The following is a 19,528-nucleotide window of genomic DNA, read 5'->3' as shown; positions in this document are numbered from 1 at the left end:
CAGTATCTCACTTCCGGTCCTATCATTCTTAGCGTTATATCAAATAAGTTTGATTATCAGTATCTCACTTCTGGTCCTATCATTCTTAGCGTTATACCAAATAAGTTTGATTATCAGTATCTCACTTCCGTTCCTTTCATTCTTAGCGTTATACCAAATAAGTTTGATTATCAGTATCTCACTTCTGGTCCTATCATTCTTAGCGTTATATCAAATAAGTTTGATCATCAGTATCTCACTTCCGGTCCTATCATTCTTAGCGTTATATCAAATAAGTTTGATCATCAGTATCTCACTTCCGGTTCTATCATTCTTAGCGTTATATCAAATAAGTTTGATCATCAGTATCTCACTTCCGGTCCTATCATTCTTAGCGTTATATCAAATAAGTTTGATTATCAGTATCTCACTTCCGGTCCTATCATTCTTAGCGTTATATCAAATAAGTTTGATCATCAGTATCTCACTTCCGGTTCTATCATTCTTAGCGTTATATCAAATAAGTTTGATCATCAGTATCTCACTTCTGGTCCTATCATTCTTAGCGTATCAAATAAGTTTAATTAATGCTACAGGAAAAATACATAATGTAACATACCATCGGATCAAACTAATGTTGCAGACCCAATGATCTTTGCTGTCGTACTTTGCTTGTTCCATAAACTTTGAGAAGAAGAAAAGAAAAAAACATACAGATAACATTAAAGTAATTATTATACAAAAATTCTAAAGTGAATTGGTTTATAATGGAAGGTCAGTTATACTATAAATAGTTAAAAGTATTTAGTATCAGACATAGTAACACTCCACGAAATAATCATAAATATATAAATGATATTGGCAAGTGATATAACATACATAGAGGATATTTGTTTGTTTGTGTGTAAGATGAAATTTTATTTCATCGAGTGGGCTTTAAAAACAGTATTCTCACGAGTGGCGAAGCCACGAGTGAGAATACTGTTTTTAAAGTTCACGAGATGAAATAAAATTACATCTTACACAACAAACAGACAAATTTTCTTTTTATTTTATGCTTAAAAACAAGTTAAAACGAAATTTCCATAATTTTAACGTATATATTAAAACTGTTTCCCCCATTGAGAGCCCCATTTATTCGGAATTTCTCATTAAAAAAAAGAAGTCTTGAGCTGAAAAATAAGTCCGCCAATCAACATTGAATGACGGTGATATTTATTAATTTTATTAAAAAAATATGAATGATCGCTTGTTTTGATAATAAAAACAACCAATTCTTGTAGGAGAAAAAGTCCAACCATCCATCCATATTTCTGTTACTTAGTGCGAATTTATATTAGACCTGGCTTTGTAAATTGTAAGCGGCAGCCATTTTTTAAAGTTGTGTATTTCATGGGAGGAAAATAATTGTGTAAGATTCAGAGGATATAATTTGGATTTGTTAGTCATACACATTTTTAAAAGAAAGAAAACTTATTTGAGGATTGTAACAGACAAAAAATAAGTGTTGACAGATGTGAAAACATTCAGAAAAGGAGCTAGGAAAATGGAAAACTTGGAAACCTGCTCAAGAACGCTGGGTTGATTTAACTTATTCTTCGAGTTATGGCTGTCAATGCTTTCAATTTTTCATAAAGCATACGGCAGTTATTGCTCGTAGGATACTTTAATATGCCCAAATGTCATCAAGAGCAGTTTTGCATGGGGAAGGAATGTATTTTTGAGACTGTCAAAATGAAACAAAAAAACGAAATTTGGTGATTGGAATTTCATGAATTTGAATGAATAGAAGTAAGTTTTCTTTTTTTTATTACTTTTGACATTTAAGTTATTAATCAATTTCAGTTTTGCTTTTTCTTTAAACAGCCTGACATTGTCAGAATTGTCAGCAAAAATAAAATTGAGGTACCACATGGGGAAAATCTTAAAAAAGTAGTTTCGTCATTGAAAAGAGTGAAATTATATTTTGATAATTTTCATTGTGAAATTACCAAATATAATTTTCACGGATAAATCAGTAATCCACTGAAAAGCATATAATAAATTTGTTTATTTATATAGCATATAATAAATAGTTCTAGAACAGATTCTTGTTATTATTATGATTATATTAAATCACTAAGAACTTTATAAACATTTTTTTAAGTAATATTTTATAAGAATATCTAAATGATATACATGTTTTTCTATTATTTTAATCAATATTTGAAATACTTATGGAAAATATGCCCATGTATAGACCAATCCATTTTAACAACATGAAAAATGGTCACTTCGTATTGAAAAGTTTTAGCTACAGCAATATGTATTTTTACTTATAGTTTCTGAGCGTATCAAAACCAATATTTTCAATAAAAATCAGCGATACATGACCAAAGTACAAAACAAATTACAATCATAAAATAATATATGACAAATACAATCTTTCACAACAAATCATGCATAAAATTACAGACATGAATGTAAATACAAGTTTTGCTTGCAAAAGTTGTGAGTTATCTGCTCTTGAAATGACAATAATGAACTAAACACTGGATTTCAGGGGCAGATAACTTTAAAAAGTAGTAAGGCGACCCTCAATCTTTTTTGTTTTATAAATTCGTTTCAATTTTTTAAAATATTTTATCATGCCAAGTTTAAGCAAATTCTTTGCTCTTGTTTAGATTTTATTTCTTTGCTTATCTAAATAAGTACAATGTATATGACGTCAGGAAAATTACTTCTACGCTCAATGTAGTTCGATAAATTTTTATCAGTTCTCCATTTTATAAGATGTTAGAATGGAAATAGATACTTATTTTTCTTGCATTGTAGTATGATAATGCAAGGGTTTTCGTTCAAATGCTTTAATATTAATCACTCAGGGCTATCGGCCTTCGTGATAATATTCTTACGCATCTGCACTTACAACAATGCACTCAAAATTGGATTCTACTTCCTAAATGACAAATTGTTCACACAAGGTACACTTACAGATCCAGACAATGTTTTGTTGAGACTTTTAAATGTATCTGACGTAGAATCATACAGATCATTCGTAAATAACTCTGAGTATGTTATATTGAATGAGTATATCATTTTTGCTGGAAAAAAACAAGAATTATAATGGTCATAAACAATGAAGTACAATTAATTTCAAATAATTTAAGCGACGCAATTTTTAAGACAAAACAATGATCTAAGCGACGCAAAATTTGAAGACAAAGCAATGTTCTAAGCGACGCAATTTTTTAAGACAAACAATGTTCTAGGCGATGCAATTATTAATGGCATATTTTACGCGATGCAATTTAAAGTTCTTGTCCTTAACAGACTGAAGCCTTTATTCCCAATTTTGTGACAGCAGGTACACAGTTCTTATGAAAACTATAGTATAACTAATATATTTGTCTACTGATAGATAATTTACTGGCCTCTTTTGAACTTTGAGGGCTTACGCTCATTACATAAGTACTGCTCAAACCAACAACCCCTGGGATAAAAGACATGTTCCATTTAGTTACCTCTTAGTTCTTAAACTTATCTAATCACACTGGCCATAGCCTTCGCAGGAGAGGTGCATACACCGCAGCGGCGGTGGAATATTCGTCGCAAAAGCGGTGGATGTAAAAAGGCCGTTTGATGTTGTCTGCAAGTTTATGACTGAAACTTACTTTATGTTTTAATATTATACGGGAAACACCTAGTGAGACTGGAGCCCGCATATGTACTCTTCAAACATATTACAAGCATACAATGTAATTCATTGCCATTTAGGCAACCACTTCTGTACAGTTTGACGAGGGGACACCACTTTTGCCTAATTTTGTTTAAAACGCATACAAACGTGTGCAAAACGACATCTAAATACACCGAAATCACATCGTGTGTATAATACTTGCACAAAACAACCATATCTTGGTACTTTTGGAAATTGCTATTGCCTATTTATACAATAAATGACAAAACTGTTTACAACGCAGACAGTGGTGGATTCGATTGCAACGCAGTGCTCCTGCGAATACTCCACCGCTGCTGCGATGGCCCCCATCGCTTCTGCGAACGCTATGACCAGCGTGCTACTGGACGAGTTGTCTTAAACAAATAGAGAAATTTTATGACTGATATATAAATTACATAAAGAAAATTGTGGCAATATATTAGATAAACCTGGGACATAATATACCATTTCACCGGTATAATGTATATTATATTATGTCCCAGTATACACCCGTTTGATGACGTCAGATATCTTACGTGATGAACTGCTGCATGTCTCTGGAGGATCTGAAAAAGAAAATATGCTTTGTTATTTGGTAGATTTTGCACTATAGAAACATAAAGACTGAGGTTTTTGTTTTGTTTTTATATCATGATTTACATACAAATCTTGCACTGTCATCTTTTATTTTTCTTATGATGAGATATTAAAATAAAACAGTGAGATATAAGATATTTATTACCCTCCCAGCTTTTTTCCGCCTTTTTGATTGGATATTGATCACACGAAAGAAATTGATATAACCGAGCCAGACGGGTAATATACACACTAAATTTCCCTGTTGGGTACCCAATGTTGTAAACAACATGCGCTAAGGTGTTGCGCGTACGGTTCGATTTTACGCGGTGTAAATTCCGATTTAAAAGCACTTTTTAACTGTCAAATGATAAATATTTACCAAAGTAGAGTAATGATACATATTACCATCCGTATCGAAAACAAATATGATCTTGTGAAAGCTTGATATTATTTACAAAAAAGTGCGTTCAATAGACTACTCCTTTTCTCTTGTTTACATTCGTTAGGTATGGGAAAATACGTCATGTATTTATGTGACGTCATGTTGTGACGAAGAGGTACCATAAAGGGAATCTTATTTCGACGTTTCATTTGAAACAGCAATGATTTTTTAAAAAATCCTCTAAACTCGACAGGGGAAGGGTAATAAAATTATTATTTTGGTTTTGGAGTGATATATGTGGATATATTACCTGCCAAGATAAAATATCACCCTCGCCTACCGGCTCGGGTGATATAAAATCTTAACAGGTAAAATATCCACATATATCACTCCAAAACCAAAATAACATATAATATCACATGCTTTGACACTGAGTAGGCCTAAAATTAAAAAATTTCGGATTTCGCTTAATACTTTAAAAGAAAACTGATTGAATGATTTTTATGACGTCACGGATAACTTCAAATAAATAAGCAAATTCTAACGGCCGGTTTTCGACGGTCCTAGTTGTTTTAATCTCAAAGCTATAGGAAATAAAAAAAAAGATAGGATAAAGAAAAAAGATATGAGTAAAAAAAATAATTTGTTTATTTGAAAAACGAATTATAGAATAAACACATGAACCTATCATCTAAGTAAGATTTTGTTATGATTTTATTCGCACATTTTGCTCTTAGATTTTTTCATCTCTCTTCTTAGTGAGATATTCTATTTTCACTGAAAACAGACGAATATTCTATATATCTCATTCGATTAAATAAAGCCTTTAATATTTTGTTCTTATTTTTAAAACGTTTACAATTAAATATGGTACCTTTGTAACAGTGGGTCAGTTCAAATTAAGATGACATGTTTAATAATGTAGATAACGGCAATATTGTATATAAATTTAACAGAATAAAAACAGGATCTAAAAATCACGGTTCCGTTCATTTGCGTTAACACTAAGGCAACTTTTTTCTGGCCTAATTTGTGTTCCTTCTTAAAGTCTCTATCAACTGATAAAAGATCAAACAGAAAGAGACTGATGAATGAAATAGAAAAATAAAGACACTAATGGGTCTTTAAAAATCAACTCAATTTAAATGCAGGGTGAATCAATATACGGCAGAGTCCTACGAATTTACCCTAGATTTCCAATTTTTAAAAATGGCCTATCTATGGCCATTTATGAGCATTTAAATATAGTAACCGTTTACCATCATTTCCTTATAACTCATTCAAATGCATCCATTTAACCCCAAATAGAGACAAATTTTGGTGGGTTTTTTTTACGTTTATTCATATAATAGTATAAATGAATTTCTTACAAGGTGAATAATAAAAAAACGGCATGCCTTTAGTTGTCATAATAATCTCACAATACTTACAGGTTGTCAACGGCGTAGTTTGGTACTTTGTTGTGCTCTGCAAGGCTGAAATATCAACGTATATGAAACATTATACAATACTGAAAGTTTAAAACGTCCTTATTCATTAGATTTATAATACTTTACATATACGATGTATGTTGATGTTTACAGCGATCCCGTAGTATTACAGTTATTTGAATTTCAATTGAATTACGGCTCGGGTTATATTTCCAAACAAGCGTTTATGTACTGCCACATAACCTGTTTAAAATCTTGATAACTCATAGTATAATGATTTTTGAAGGGTTTCGTGACACAACTTTAACCATAATGATTTTAAGCTAATACAGACGGGGACTTTATAACAAAACGGCCATATAACATTTCAGAAATCTGTATCGCAAATTTATGATACTGCACAGTTGTTTTCTGTGATTGAAAAGTATAAATTTGTTTCAGTATGCAAGTTTATGAATAAATACTTAAGTAAAAACTGTCTTAACGAAGATGCAGTAGGTCATGTATTTCTATTATAAAAGATATCTATTTTCCAATTAATCAGAGATCGAAATATTTATGTTATAATTCTATTCTTACTATATTCAAAGAACAATTAGAATGAGACCATGAGCAAACAAGGGGGAATCTTGTCAGCTAATTTATCTAATTCATTTAATACGAAAAGTTGTTGTCGAACCAATGTCAATGTATTCACAGATAAAGCACCTAAAATTGCTGATTTTAGCGCCTTTTTCTAATATTTCATGGAGATAAAATAAAAAGGCTCCGGCAAATAAAGATTTACAAAAGATGGCGAAATTTGTCGAATCGACAAAATCCTATATTTTCAAGAAGTTCATAAAAACTGCTTTTATTACAGAAGTTCAACTCACCTCTCATGAAAATAAAATAAAAGTGTTCTGGTAAAAAAGCATTAAACGTTAACTGAATTTGCATATCATAAAGAATAGACATCATGGATACAACAACTGTGAACCCGATGTTCATTTCCGTGTTCTCTGGACTATTCGGCAGAGGGTTGACCGGATAACTAGAGTAAACAGAAATGGGAAACTAAATTAGTTTTAAAAAAGGTCTGGCTATCGGTAAAGTTTTTGTGCATCAATTTGCAAATAAAAGTCAATGTCGGTCAAACTAAATATAACCAGCGTCTTTCAAAAAGAAATCTATTTGAAAGACCCTGATATAACAGATATCAAGGTATAGTGACATTGAGTCTGTATGTGAAGACTACACATGAAATTCAAGAATTTATTTACAGTAAATCAAAACTGAGTAAAAACATGAGTCAGTCGGTCAATAAATCATGTATGGTACTGTCAATTTTGAAATTACTGCATTGATTAGTCAAAATCTCATACAAAACATTGTGTGTGTGTGTGTGTGTTTTCTTATAAAATATTAAAATCAGTATTTTGCCACAATCTGCTGTTCGGTCTTTTTCGCTGAACGTCTTGTAAAGTAAAATGAATAATTTGTTACCAGCTTGTAACAATCACTTCTCAAAGAATGATATCCTTAGAATAGTATACAATCATTTGGAACACTTTGCCAAATACTGATGATATTTACCCGAAGTTAAGTGAAATAGACCAATACGTTATAAATGGATAAATGATGAAATATTTTGTTAACGATTACTAAAATATAATATAACTTAATGATTGATTCTTGCAATTTTAATGCAGATTTATCAACAATAACTGCAACTGGTGTCTTTCTTTACGTATTTTCTTCTGTTCCTTATTCGGAGTTAAATAAGGAATAAGGAACTGGTTCCCTATTCCTTATTCGATTTTTTTTCAAAATAATTATGCAGATTCTTTATGCAATGATTTGAATGAGGTATAAATTTTATTTTAAATAAATACTAATTCTGCTGTTCCTTATTTAGATTTGAATAAGGAATCAGGAACTAGTTCCCTATTCCTTATTCGAAAAAGGAATAAGGAACTTATTCCTTATTCGAAAAAGGAATAAGGAATAGGGAACTAACTTTATGGACATACTTAATACAAACAGTTAAATAAAACAGATTCAGAAAATTGAAGCATGCCTAAGCGTATTTGTATAATTAACTTACAATTTTTGAAGATAAATGTTGCAAACTGATAAACCATAGTCTTTTGTCGCATCTGTCAGCTTAAACAAAACATAAAATAACTTTAAATTAAAACAAAAATATCTTAAATTAACTAATTTTTTGATCCCAATTTATTTCCCTTGAAAAAAACCATGTTTGGGAAAAATTTTTGTTTTATACCTTTAAATTGGAAAAAATTTTCATATACATGTAAAATTTTATTTCATTGCATTTCCCTTTTTTTTAAAAAAACATATCTTTTAAAAAATTGAACAAAAGTTTGAAACAAAATTTCCCTTTTTCTAAATTTTGTAAGATACACAATTTTCAGATAAAACAACTGATAGATGGTTAGAGCTGTAAGTTAAACATGTTTTACTTTCAAATGTTCGTGTATGCGTGGTTGCTGACATGACCAGACCATAATTATCTACCTTGAAGTTCCATTATGAAAATATAAAGTACTGTGAGTATGACTGTTACTTACTGATTCAAGGACAGTGTTCTCCATTGCTTTATATCCTGAGGTATTTGACATCTGTAAATCGTCCTCAAAAGGCCATAGAATAGCACCTTCAATCTCATACTCATATCGGACACCTGTGAAGTATGAAGTCTTAAAACATGTTTGTGACAAAATCTATGTTTTAAACTGGCAGAAAATAAGTATTCAACAAGCTGAGTTCCTGGGCATGTACTTCTCTCACATAAATAAATTTAAGTTTCTCCACTGCACATATGAAATAAATTGATTTGCTTCCTTGCAATAGATTCAGAATGATTTTCATCCGTAAAGAATGGACGTTCCGCTATATCGTGGCAAAATCACACTTCTCTTTACTGTAATTTTGTAAAAATTAAAAGTCTTTTTTACATTTATCTTGCATCTGTTACTTGAAAACAAACACTAAAGAATCAATATCAGAGCGAAAAAAGGGGTTTGAAATTTAAGAATACGGTGTTCAGTCTCAAATACTTTTTGTACTTCTTGTAAACAAGATGTTTGTGTGAATACAGTGATACCAAGAGTCACCAAAAATTTAACGAAATGATAGCAGGCACTTCCGGTAGTAACTCGAGAGAAAATAGTTTTTTTTGAAACGTTTCGCATAAGTAACTGATTGAAAAAGCTTTCAACGTCAAAATAAAGTTTACCAGACAAATCTTTTAATTATCTTTCTTGATGATTGTTCAAGAAGTCTATTGTATTGATGATTGTAGAAGTCTATATAACACTTAATAAACATATTTTGATTGTGCAAAACTATATGGTGATACTTTATAACTTTATCGACATAAGAAATAAATGTTGAATAAAGCACACGGCTAATGCAGGACATGTTTTCCCTTTTTGCAAAACCAGGGATACAATAACTGTTTTTGGCATTATAATCAAGGAACGTTGTTATCTCAACCAATGAATACTTAAGTGCTTGCAGCGCTTTGATTCAAATTGTATCATATTTAAATGGTTAGAAATAAGGTTATAACATTGGCATGAGTTAAGCTCTTGTCTCACACATTTAGTCGTATATACTAAAAGATCAATACCTTGGACACATGGAAATTTTGTTGTTGTAGTTGTTGTTGTAGTTGTTGTTGTAGTTGTAGTTTTGTGTATATCTGTAGTTGTGGTCGGTCCGGTGTATGGTTTATCTTGAGTTGTTTGTTTGGTTGATGATCCATCCTTTGTTGTTGAAATAGATGGCCCTTCTGTGACCTTCCCTAAGTGAACGAAATTAAATTCATATCTGGTAGCAGATAAACATAAACATTATAAAGCATGTTTGTATATCATTCACTTGGATTAAATTTGTAATTCACTGTTTTGTTTTCTGTTGTTTTTCATTCATTGGAAGAAAATCTGAACATGGTATAAGCAAGACCTCTTGATAGGTCGGCTAAGAAGTAAAACGGCAAACTTGTCAGTCTGAAATGGGGTAAGTCGGAACAAGGGGTAGTCAGACCATTGGGTTAGTTTTTCAGCAGGGACTATATTGGAGTTATATTGGAACATTTCTAAAGGTAAGCAGGGATCTAATCTGAGCATGGTTTGAGCAAGATGTTAATTGAAAATGGCATAAGTTTGAACAGGATATGATATCTAGTCGGGATAAAGGCAAAGTTAGTGAAACACATGCCCCCATTAAAGCATGGTAGAGAATCGCATGCATTTGTAACTGAAAAGACAAAAAAGACACATTCTTCTAAAAGACAATTCAGCAAATATTTCAATAAGGTGAAAAGGTGGCCTGCTAATGAACCTAAGTTTCATGAGATGAACAACATATTATTTTCCATATTTATAACTTATGTTTGAACGAATTAGTTCATTGTCTAGAAATATTGAGTTTTTAAGTTAATGAATTGTCCTTCGTTAACTGTTTTGTAAAAATTGTTTCAAGCCTCAAAGTTATTCAGTGTTATTTTAACAAGAGTAGATTTAATCAGAGGCACATTCAAAACTCAACGAAACTTTTACAAAAGAAAGTCGCGATACCGAAAATGATGAACTCAGCGGGACTTTGACGATGATTAATAAGAATTAAGTATTGGTTAACCTTCGGTCGTAGTTGTAGTTGTTGTGCTGGTGTGGGGTATTTTTGCTGTTTTAGTTGTTAGCTGTGTTGAACCTGTAGTGGTTACTCCTAAACATATGTAAAATAATTGATATAATCACAATATGTTTTGTTTTAAATATCATTCAAAAATCAAGGCACTGAAATTGCTGGATATTAACAATACTTGGGCTTAATACACTAGTTAGTCGCATGTAATGTCAATAAAAACATTTCGACGGTAAAGCATTTGTACTTAAACTGAGGAAAAGTAGTTCAAAAACTAAAATTTGCTTTGAAATGTTCTTACACTTAAAATAGATCAGTATCCACAGTTATAAGGGTCAAGTTATTTGAAGCCGATGACCTTAACCACTTAGCTACGAAGCCACCTGTCTACATTCACTCTTCCCCTCCCTTCCCTTCAAATGCAGTATATCAGACTCTGCAGTGAATCATTATCAGTCCTATAAGTCCCCTGTGACTAAGGGTAAGCAGTACTCACGTAATTCGCACAGAGTTCCCGTCCACCCTGGGAAGCACCAACAGGCAAACCCATCTAAGAAATCGAAGCATTGGCCACCGTTGTAGCATGGCTGTGAACTACATTTATTTTCCTCTGAAAGAAATAAAGAATCATTTATCTGTATTCATCTATCTGTACTATATATGACATATTTTTTCGCCCTCTGATTTCAAATATATGATAAAAACAAAAACAAAAACATGGTTGTAGCCCTCTTAAGTTCGAATCCATGATTCATGCATATTCAGGTAGACGGTTTATTCACTAGTTTAACTCACCAATCCAAAAATTCTCCTATTCTTTAATTTTAAACTCTGAAAATCAACGAATCACAATACAATGTATTTTGTTATTTTTCGTTGCATAATTACTGTTTGTAAGTGCTGTTATTACAATCAACCTGAAAAAAGCAGACAAATTGATAAAAAAGATCAAAGGTCAAGCCTACCCTTTTCGCAATTTTTCCCGGTGTATCCATCTTTACAACTGCACGTGTAGCCAGTATTATTGCCGACGCACGTTGCTCTATTCAGACAAGGATTCGAGTCACACTCGTTTAATTCTGAAAAATAAAGATAAAATTATATAACTATGAGAAATATTTATCTGAAGTATTAGACATATTTATCTGAAATATTATACATATTAATCTGCAATATTAGAAATATATCTTATACGATGTATTTTTCCCCGCAATGAAAGCTAAATCATTCTACTCTACTTAAACTATATTTTAGTCCAAAATTATTTTAGTAAACAGTTTCCATATAATAATTATTTCAAGCCTAAATAAGTGTTGCAAAATATTTATTTTCATTTATTTACGTATTTTGCTGTTATTATCTTCTCTTAATTTCTTTTCTATAATCATTTTCCAACATTTTCTTTCATTATTTACCACATTTCCCTAATAGATATGAACGTAGAGATTAACTCACCTGTTCCGCACGTTGCACCCGAATAGCCTGGCTGACACGTGCATACAAAATTACTGCCTTCACTTTTACACGTGCCTTTATTTTTACAAGGATCTGGGACGCACTCTGTCATATCTACGTCATAAAATAATAAAACAATGACGTCAAAATGATACATATAATGAATTGATATCTTATCATATAAATATAACCAGACTAAGTCATCCTCGGTGCCATGGATGATTGGATGACCCTCTCGTAACTTACCCGGGAGTTTGAGGCTACATTAAACCGTTCTATAGTAATAATTCGATTTTTATGTATGGTACCAACAAACAAGGAAAATGCTTGAAAAAGACGCACCCGATGTGACTACGGAAGCAGACCTACTATGAGGGCATAGGTCTTGTTCATATTGTCAATTATGAACATCATATCCAAAAGCAATCCGAAATAAATCCGGTCTAGTTCTTAGACATATCTAAGATACAAACACGTATGTTTTTTTTTCAAATTAATTCAACGGTTAATTGTTATTTCTGTAACACAATTAACATTTTACAAATCTCTCCCAAAATTATCCCTTTACAAACAAGACGCTCTAAATTCCAAAACCTGAAGACGTTATGAAATACTCGGAAATTAAGTTTTCAATTTACCTGAAACATTTATGTCGGCAACATCAGGGATTTGCTTTATTGTATTTTTGAAAAGGTCAAGGTCAACATTAAAGTCAAAGCTTGGTGGGTCAGGGCTCTCGTTTTTTGCCAACGTCTTTGTAAGTGTCATAAACCAAGTGCACTCGGCAATCACACTGCCTTGTCTGTTAAATAATACATTTAGTTTTATTATATGTTATATGGACAAGTTTTATAATAATTATAATGTTTGTCATTATATATTTTAGAAATTCATGTTTTCAAAATATTTGTTTAAAGTTCAGGTAACTCAGCTTTATTGAATACATATGTTATTTGGTTGTTACCATAGTTATATAATATTTCTACTTAATACCCTTTCATTAATTTCAAATAAACCGACTCCTATTCGTAGTGGGGCTTAGAACTTTACTGAAAATGAAGGCGGAGCTAAAATTCTCAACTTTAAACTAGGATCAAAGTAATCCAATACCAAACCAAAATAAAGAATGGTTTGAGCAAATATGATCCAATATTGTGTGGTCAAATAACCAATCTAGATATTAATATTGTAAACATTTGCATACATTTAACTTTTCATTATTGTTTTCGTTGTCGAGAGATAAATAGTTCAAGACTGTAGAATACATAGAAAAGTTACTCAACGGTTAAACGTTTTACAGTCTCTAAGGTAAGAAGGAGCTAGGTTTAAATGAGTGTTTTTAACGTTAGAAGGTGGTTTAAGTTAAATGGTATTATATGTTAACCGATAATAAAGGTTAGAAGGGACTAACTTAATGATTAAATGATTTTTAAAGTTACATATCATCATGGTAAAGGAGAACGAAGTTTGGGCGATCTTTAAGATCAAATGGTCTATTAGTTTTAAAAAAAGTCTGTAACTGTGTTACATACCGAATATTATCGACTGTTGTTTGGACATACACACTGGATAACACACTATTTCGCAGCTGTTTGTCCATCTAAAATATCAGTAAACATCATTTGCTAAAAGTCTTACTATGCAACAAACTGTCATAGTTGGCATATAGTTAACTAACCTGGGCTTGTCAATGAACGACTATATTTGCATTATTTTGTGTCGAGCAAAAGCCTTTTTTGGCCTACGCAGATTGTGCCTGCTCGAGAAAGTTATACTTCCGGTCGATTTGCATATCAACCAGACGCTATGTAAAAAAGCTTTATATTTTACATTTTCGTGTCATTTCGCAGATGACCATATCAATTTAACATACATAATGCGTTATTTTAAAGACAGGCTGATACTTTCTACGTCATTATGTGTGTGCTTGAGCTTTGAGCCATCACAAATACATGTAACTGTCTAAAAAGCTCCAAGATGCGCCATAAGATAATACAGAAATAAGTAAGCTCCTCGTAAAAATTAATGATCTATTGTAATTGTAATTGAAAGAAGAGCAAATTGTGGGATTAAATAGCACGGTGATAATAAGGAACACTGTATACATTCTTTATTGGCAGATGAATTTTAGAAGCGATTACCTATTATACATTCATTTATCAACAAGGGCACAAAAGTGCGAGTCTTACTCGAGTCTCCAACATGTGTCCTCACAGATAAATTCCAGTTAATGGACTCAAAAGTGTCAAAAATGCGACATGGACTTGTTTCACAACCAAAAATTAGAAAATATGTGTAAAGCAAATAAATCTGTTGAAAGGGGACATAACCCACATACCATTTCAATTATTTCATTTGCGGTTGTTATATATTCGGTAGAATTTTTATCATTATATGCATCAGTCCAGTTCTTTGACGATAAGGTTACTTCCCCTTTAAGAATACTGTCCTCTGAAATGTTGAAAAGGTAATAAAAGCAGGATAATACGAGCACTTTATTTGAAAATTCCTTGACAACAAGTGCTGTTGTTAAGCTTTAGCCTACTTCTGGCAACAGGTTTTACACATATAATAAGTGCAGAACAAGATCTGTTTTGTCTGACCATGCAGCCCGGCTCGAACGTGCTTCTTTTCGGTAATTCGACACTTGATAGTATCAGTAACTAAATGACCAGTAATAGTGACGTACTCAGAGTGTTTGCTATTCAATCAGTTATCCCATAAATTGATGAATGGTTATGCTAGGCAAGTCAATTTAATATGTATTAAATGTGGTATGGGCTAAAAAATGGGAAAATTAAAGCCACATAATACATGTATATTATACTTTTTTTAAGTATGCAACATGGCTTGTTTAAAGAACAATATACAATGTAGTAAAAAATAGCATTTTTACTACAATTTCTTTTAATTTTATTATTGAATTCGCATGAAAAATACCTTACTGATATGGCCTGGGCAAATTTTACTTTATCCTTAACATTTTCTATTATTACCCCTCACTTTTTGTAATGTTAATTTCCAATAGGCTACAAAGATAAAGCAAGTGTACAATCTGACTAAGAAATCTGTACTGTTACAGGGTAACAGTACATTTAACAGAATTAAATCTGGTCACATGTTGTTTTTTGTTGTTGCTTTTGCAAGATAAGAATAGTTGAGTTATTGTCACTCTTGGTTCAATTTTGTTAGATGTAGTTGAAATTTTCAAATGATTTGTTCGGGGTAATAAAATTAATAACGCTTTGGGTAACAGTTATTTTCTTTGGGATGCTATTTTTACTGTTACCCACAAACCCATGTTATATTTATATACTATCCATTATTGGTCGGGCACCATTATAACAGTCAATATTTTGAAATATAGAGTCAATTCAGCTCAACTGAACATAATGTCATTTTAAGCTCACTAGATTTCAGACAATTTTAGATGGAGTTTTTGGATGTTATGTTAGTTTCAGAGAAGAACAATAAAAGACAAACCTGACACTTCTACCATTTCAACCTCCTTTTTATCTGAAATAGAAAATACGTTGATGCATAAAACTGTGTTGCAAAGAAAATTGTTTTTATATTTGTTTTGTTGGATTTAAAGTCATACCGAATTTGTAAAGGTCATGTAACGACTTTCTAGCTTTAGCACTTTCAGTGCATTAAGCGGGTACCTGATAAGACCCACCAATATTCCGTAAGCTAGGTTGCTGACATGAAATAATATTGGAACCCATAGTGGTAAGAGGCAATTTTGAGTGTTATGTTGCATAAGTTCGGTGTGGTGGTGATTTTAAAAGTTCAACTCCTGATCATAATAGTAAACCAATTTAAATTCACTAAGACCATAATTCAGCTTCCATATCGTCTCTAGGCAACCTATAAAGCAGTTTACCAGTACAATATGCCTTCACTTTTGCAAGGAACTGATATGACTTTTATACTTGCCAGAGCACAGGTACAATACGAATGGTCGTAAAAAAAGATTTCATGATCAATCAAAATAAAAGTGACCTACGCCGTCCGGTAATCGAACCCTGTTAAACGCTCTATAAATTAAACTAACCGAACAGTTGCAATGTTCGATTTCAAATGTGCAGAATTATGAACGGAGAAGTAATTTTGATGACATCATTTTGGTTTATTAGCACTGACCTGAATCTGAAGACAATGTCAAGGCAAGAACAGCCGCTACAATGGCGACTATAAGAATCGCAGTCACAATGATTCCAATCATCACACAACGTCGTTTTTGTGATCTGGTCTTTAAACTTCTGTCCATACTGTAGTCACCTTTACTTCTGAAACAAAGAATAGAAGTCCCTATGAAAAAGATAGTCAACTGTAAAGTAATTTCTCTGTCAAAAGAAAACTTTTTAAAACTCAGACAACGGTTTTCATAGAAACGTGAAGCGATAGAAAATGATTGGGGTTAAGATGGCGTATGTTATGAAAACAATTAAATTCTTTAAATTAAAAGAATTTTCCTCAGATAAAAACTCTGGAAAATAACTTTTCTGAAAAAAAAATGTATCAAAATCAGTTATAGATTTTACCGGAATATTGCAGATGAAATGAATATGTTTAAATGGTCTTCAAACACAGAAAGGTAATGCATTTTGGAGACCTCGTATTTCTAAGCTTAAGCATCTTTGTCTTTTCAGGTATTGTGACAAGCCATTAAGATACATCTAATATCCTTATCATCGCTAAGTGTGAAAAAATTTGAAATAAAGGTAGCAAAACGCATAAAAAGTGCACTTTGGACTTTAATATTAAATACCACATCACTATAACTGCGCTTAATACTTAAAAGCAAAATAAGAAAGTGAAGGTTTTGCTCTCTTGCATATAAAGTACTGTTATGTGAATTAAAAAAAAATATTTTAGTATTTTGTGTAAGAATATTTAGTAGATTTTATAAGTATATTTTAATTGTATTTTATATTAGTATGTTTTGATATTTTGTATTAGTTTATTTTGATATTTTGTATTAGTGTATTTTAGTATTTTGTATTTAAGACAAAAGCTGATTCTTTTCGTTTAATATCTACTTTTATATTATTTCACAGTCAATGTCTCTTACATCCTCTGAAATCTCATGATTCAAACACATCCTTTTTAAAAAGAAAAAACATCGTATTGAAGTTCAAGGTGTACAGTGTATTTTAATGATAAAAAGCGGGTGTAACGGCATCTTAAAGTACTCAAAACAATTAAATTGTCATATCCAGATTACAGAACAAACACGCCTTAAATAGCCGGGTACTATAACCGGGATTTATAATCAAATACTTCAAAATAACGAATGTTACTCTATCCATTTCCGGTCAATATCCGGTTTTAGTACATACATGTATACCCGAAGAATATCTTGTTATTTTTCGCGCATTCATGAAAACTATATGTAATCAGTTTAAAAGCTTTTTAAACGTGTTTTGGGTATGAAATATTTTCCATTAAAATTGTAATATTCTACCGCAAACAATATTTTATGAAGTTGTTTATATGCATTTAATTGATCATACTTAAGTGAGAAAATACTTATCAATGGGATGTTAGGTAAGGATTTCAATAGTGACTCATATCCAGTATAAAGAAAAACATAATGAGAAATTGAAGCACAAATGTACCCGTCTTTACTCGGCCGACAAAATATCAAAAGTTTTGTGAGTTGTCCAATATTTAGAAAATTCTATTATGAATGTCAATTTCGTTTAGTTGTCAATTAACAAGAATGGTGTGCTTCAATAATTACAATTATAAAATAATTTTCTCTAGGTCAAAGCCAAATGTTTCCCCATACAGAATGATATATAGAAAAGCAAGCGGGGCAAATATAATATGGCCCTGACCTCTCGGTCGGTGTGGGGGTGGGGGTCTTCCGAAACATGATTTAGTTCATACACTCTTATAAAAATGTGTCGCTTGATACATGTTTAACACTGGGACAAGAATCGGTTGGGTTTTATTTCCATTTGTTTAAGTTTCTTTTTTCCAGTTTTTTTCCAGTTTTTATACATTCTGATTTAATTCTAGAAATATTATCAGGTCATAATTAGGAGGCAGTCGCCAAATCAAGTATAGTGCTCTAGGATTTTAGTTTGAATCATTGTATTATGATAGTCGTAAAAATGTTTGTCAGGTGATAAGATGTTTCAAAGCGATACTTATTAAAGACAAAAAACAACGTATTTTATGTTTTGATTTGGACTGGGGAAATAACTATCAGTTTTGGATAAATCTAAATATCAAATCAAAGTACTTGTTGCAAAGAAGAGACATCCGTATTAACCTCTTAATATGTTTAAACATTTTTCTTTCTACAATCTGTTTAAATTTAGAAAAGTCCCAAATAAATCACATGATCCAACCATTTCAAAGCCCCATGCACCCGATTAGAATTCATAGAAGTTTCCGTGTAATTATCATGCATTTAAATGAAATTCATGTTGATGAATACATTTTCGGTTGAAAAAAAATTAAATGAATAGATTACCGTGGTTGAAAATGTCCAAACTGATGATCACTGTCGAATGGTCCATTTTTCGATGAAGAAAACGGCATCCCCTGGTCATCCTTTGCATCAGAAAAATACGTTCCATTGTTATATATAGTATATTGATTGCCTGTATACGCCTCTGTTTTACTGTTCTGAAATGGAAGACAGGTTTATATAAACTAGTTTGTTTGTATCTGGTTAGAAAAGAATAAGTTTAAATATGATATATCACTTGCTCTGAAATGTAAGACAGGTTTAAATTGTATAAAGGTCTCAACGTTCGGTAAATTTTAGTTGTGCAACATCAGAGCTGTATCAGTACTAATGGTGTAGTACTTAATTACCAGTACCAGTACTTGCCAAGTTATGCTGTACCATTACCAGTGCCAGTACTAGATTTTAGCTCGGAACTGCAATACCAGTATTTTTGGGGAGGACGTAATTAAGTACCATTACTTTTGTATATTCATCAAAGTTTAATAAATACACAGTGTCAAACAAAATAATTGCAAACATTATTCAGCAAAGAAATAAAATCATTATTTACTTTAAAGTTAACATTATATTTTTTACAATTTTAATGATTTAACATACTTTTTACAAACAATATTTGCAACATATATATTATTGCTTTTGTAACCAGTCAACTGTAATACATACAATGCAATCATCTTTCATTTAAAACGTACAACATTAATTAAAGATAAAATAGTACAATTTACAAAGTAACACAAAACTTGCATTCAGACCGTGTGAATCATCATTTTACCCTTGCAATATTTCGACAGTGTTACTTTAAATGTTATATTTTTTGGTAATAACCAAGCAACAATTGTTCTTGAATTTCATTCATTAAA

General features: G+C 31.5%; 1 protein-coding gene across 1 annotated transcript in view; it reads right to left on the bottom strand.

Annotated features, from left to right (window-relative positions):
- Positions 1-19,528, bottom strand: part of LOC132750690 (uncharacterized) — a 34,959-nt gene that overhangs the window by 12,501 nt on the left and 2,930 nt on the right. Inside the window, exons 2-19 of the mRNA XM_060740702.1 lie at positions 18,669-18,823; positions 16,325-16,470; positions 15,662-15,694; positions 14,517-14,629; positions 13,711-13,778; positions 12,817-12,980; positions 12,179-12,292; positions 11,689-11,802; positions 11,220-11,333; positions 10,718-10,804; positions 9,694-9,881; positions 8,644-8,796; positions 8,157-8,215; positions 6,946-7,103; positions 6,071-6,115; positions 4,216-4,245; positions 2,953-3,062; positions 599-663 (exon numbers count right to left, since the gene is read on the bottom strand). Coding sequence (XP_060596685.1) covers positions 599-663; positions 2,953-3,062; positions 4,216-4,245; positions 6,071-6,115; positions 6,946-7,103; positions 8,157-8,215; positions 8,644-8,796; positions 9,694-9,881; positions 10,718-10,804; positions 11,220-11,333; positions 11,689-11,802; positions 12,179-12,292; positions 12,817-12,980; positions 13,711-13,778; positions 14,517-14,629; positions 15,662-15,694; positions 16,325-16,470; positions 18,669-18,823 — 1,916 coding nt within the window. The remainder of the gene's footprint in view (positions 1-598; positions 664-2,952; positions 3,063-4,215; positions 4,246-6,070; positions 6,116-6,945; positions 7,104-8,156; positions 8,216-8,643; positions 8,797-9,693; positions 9,882-10,717; positions 10,805-11,219; positions 11,334-11,688; positions 11,803-12,178; positions 12,293-12,816; positions 12,981-13,710; positions 13,779-14,516; positions 14,630-15,661; positions 15,695-16,324; positions 16,471-18,668; positions 18,824-19,528) is intronic.

Source organism: Ruditapes philippinarum, unplaced genomic scaffold (assembly GCF_026571515.1).
Source record: "Ruditapes philippinarum isolate M1 unplaced genomic scaffold, ASM2657151v2 ctg3559_1_1_1_1, whole genome shotgun sequence".
Classification (NCBI taxonomy): Eukaryota; Metazoa; Mollusca; class Bivalvia; order Venerida; family Veneridae; genus Ruditapes; species Ruditapes philippinarum.
This window is presented reverse-complemented; position numbering and strand designations above follow the sequence as displayed.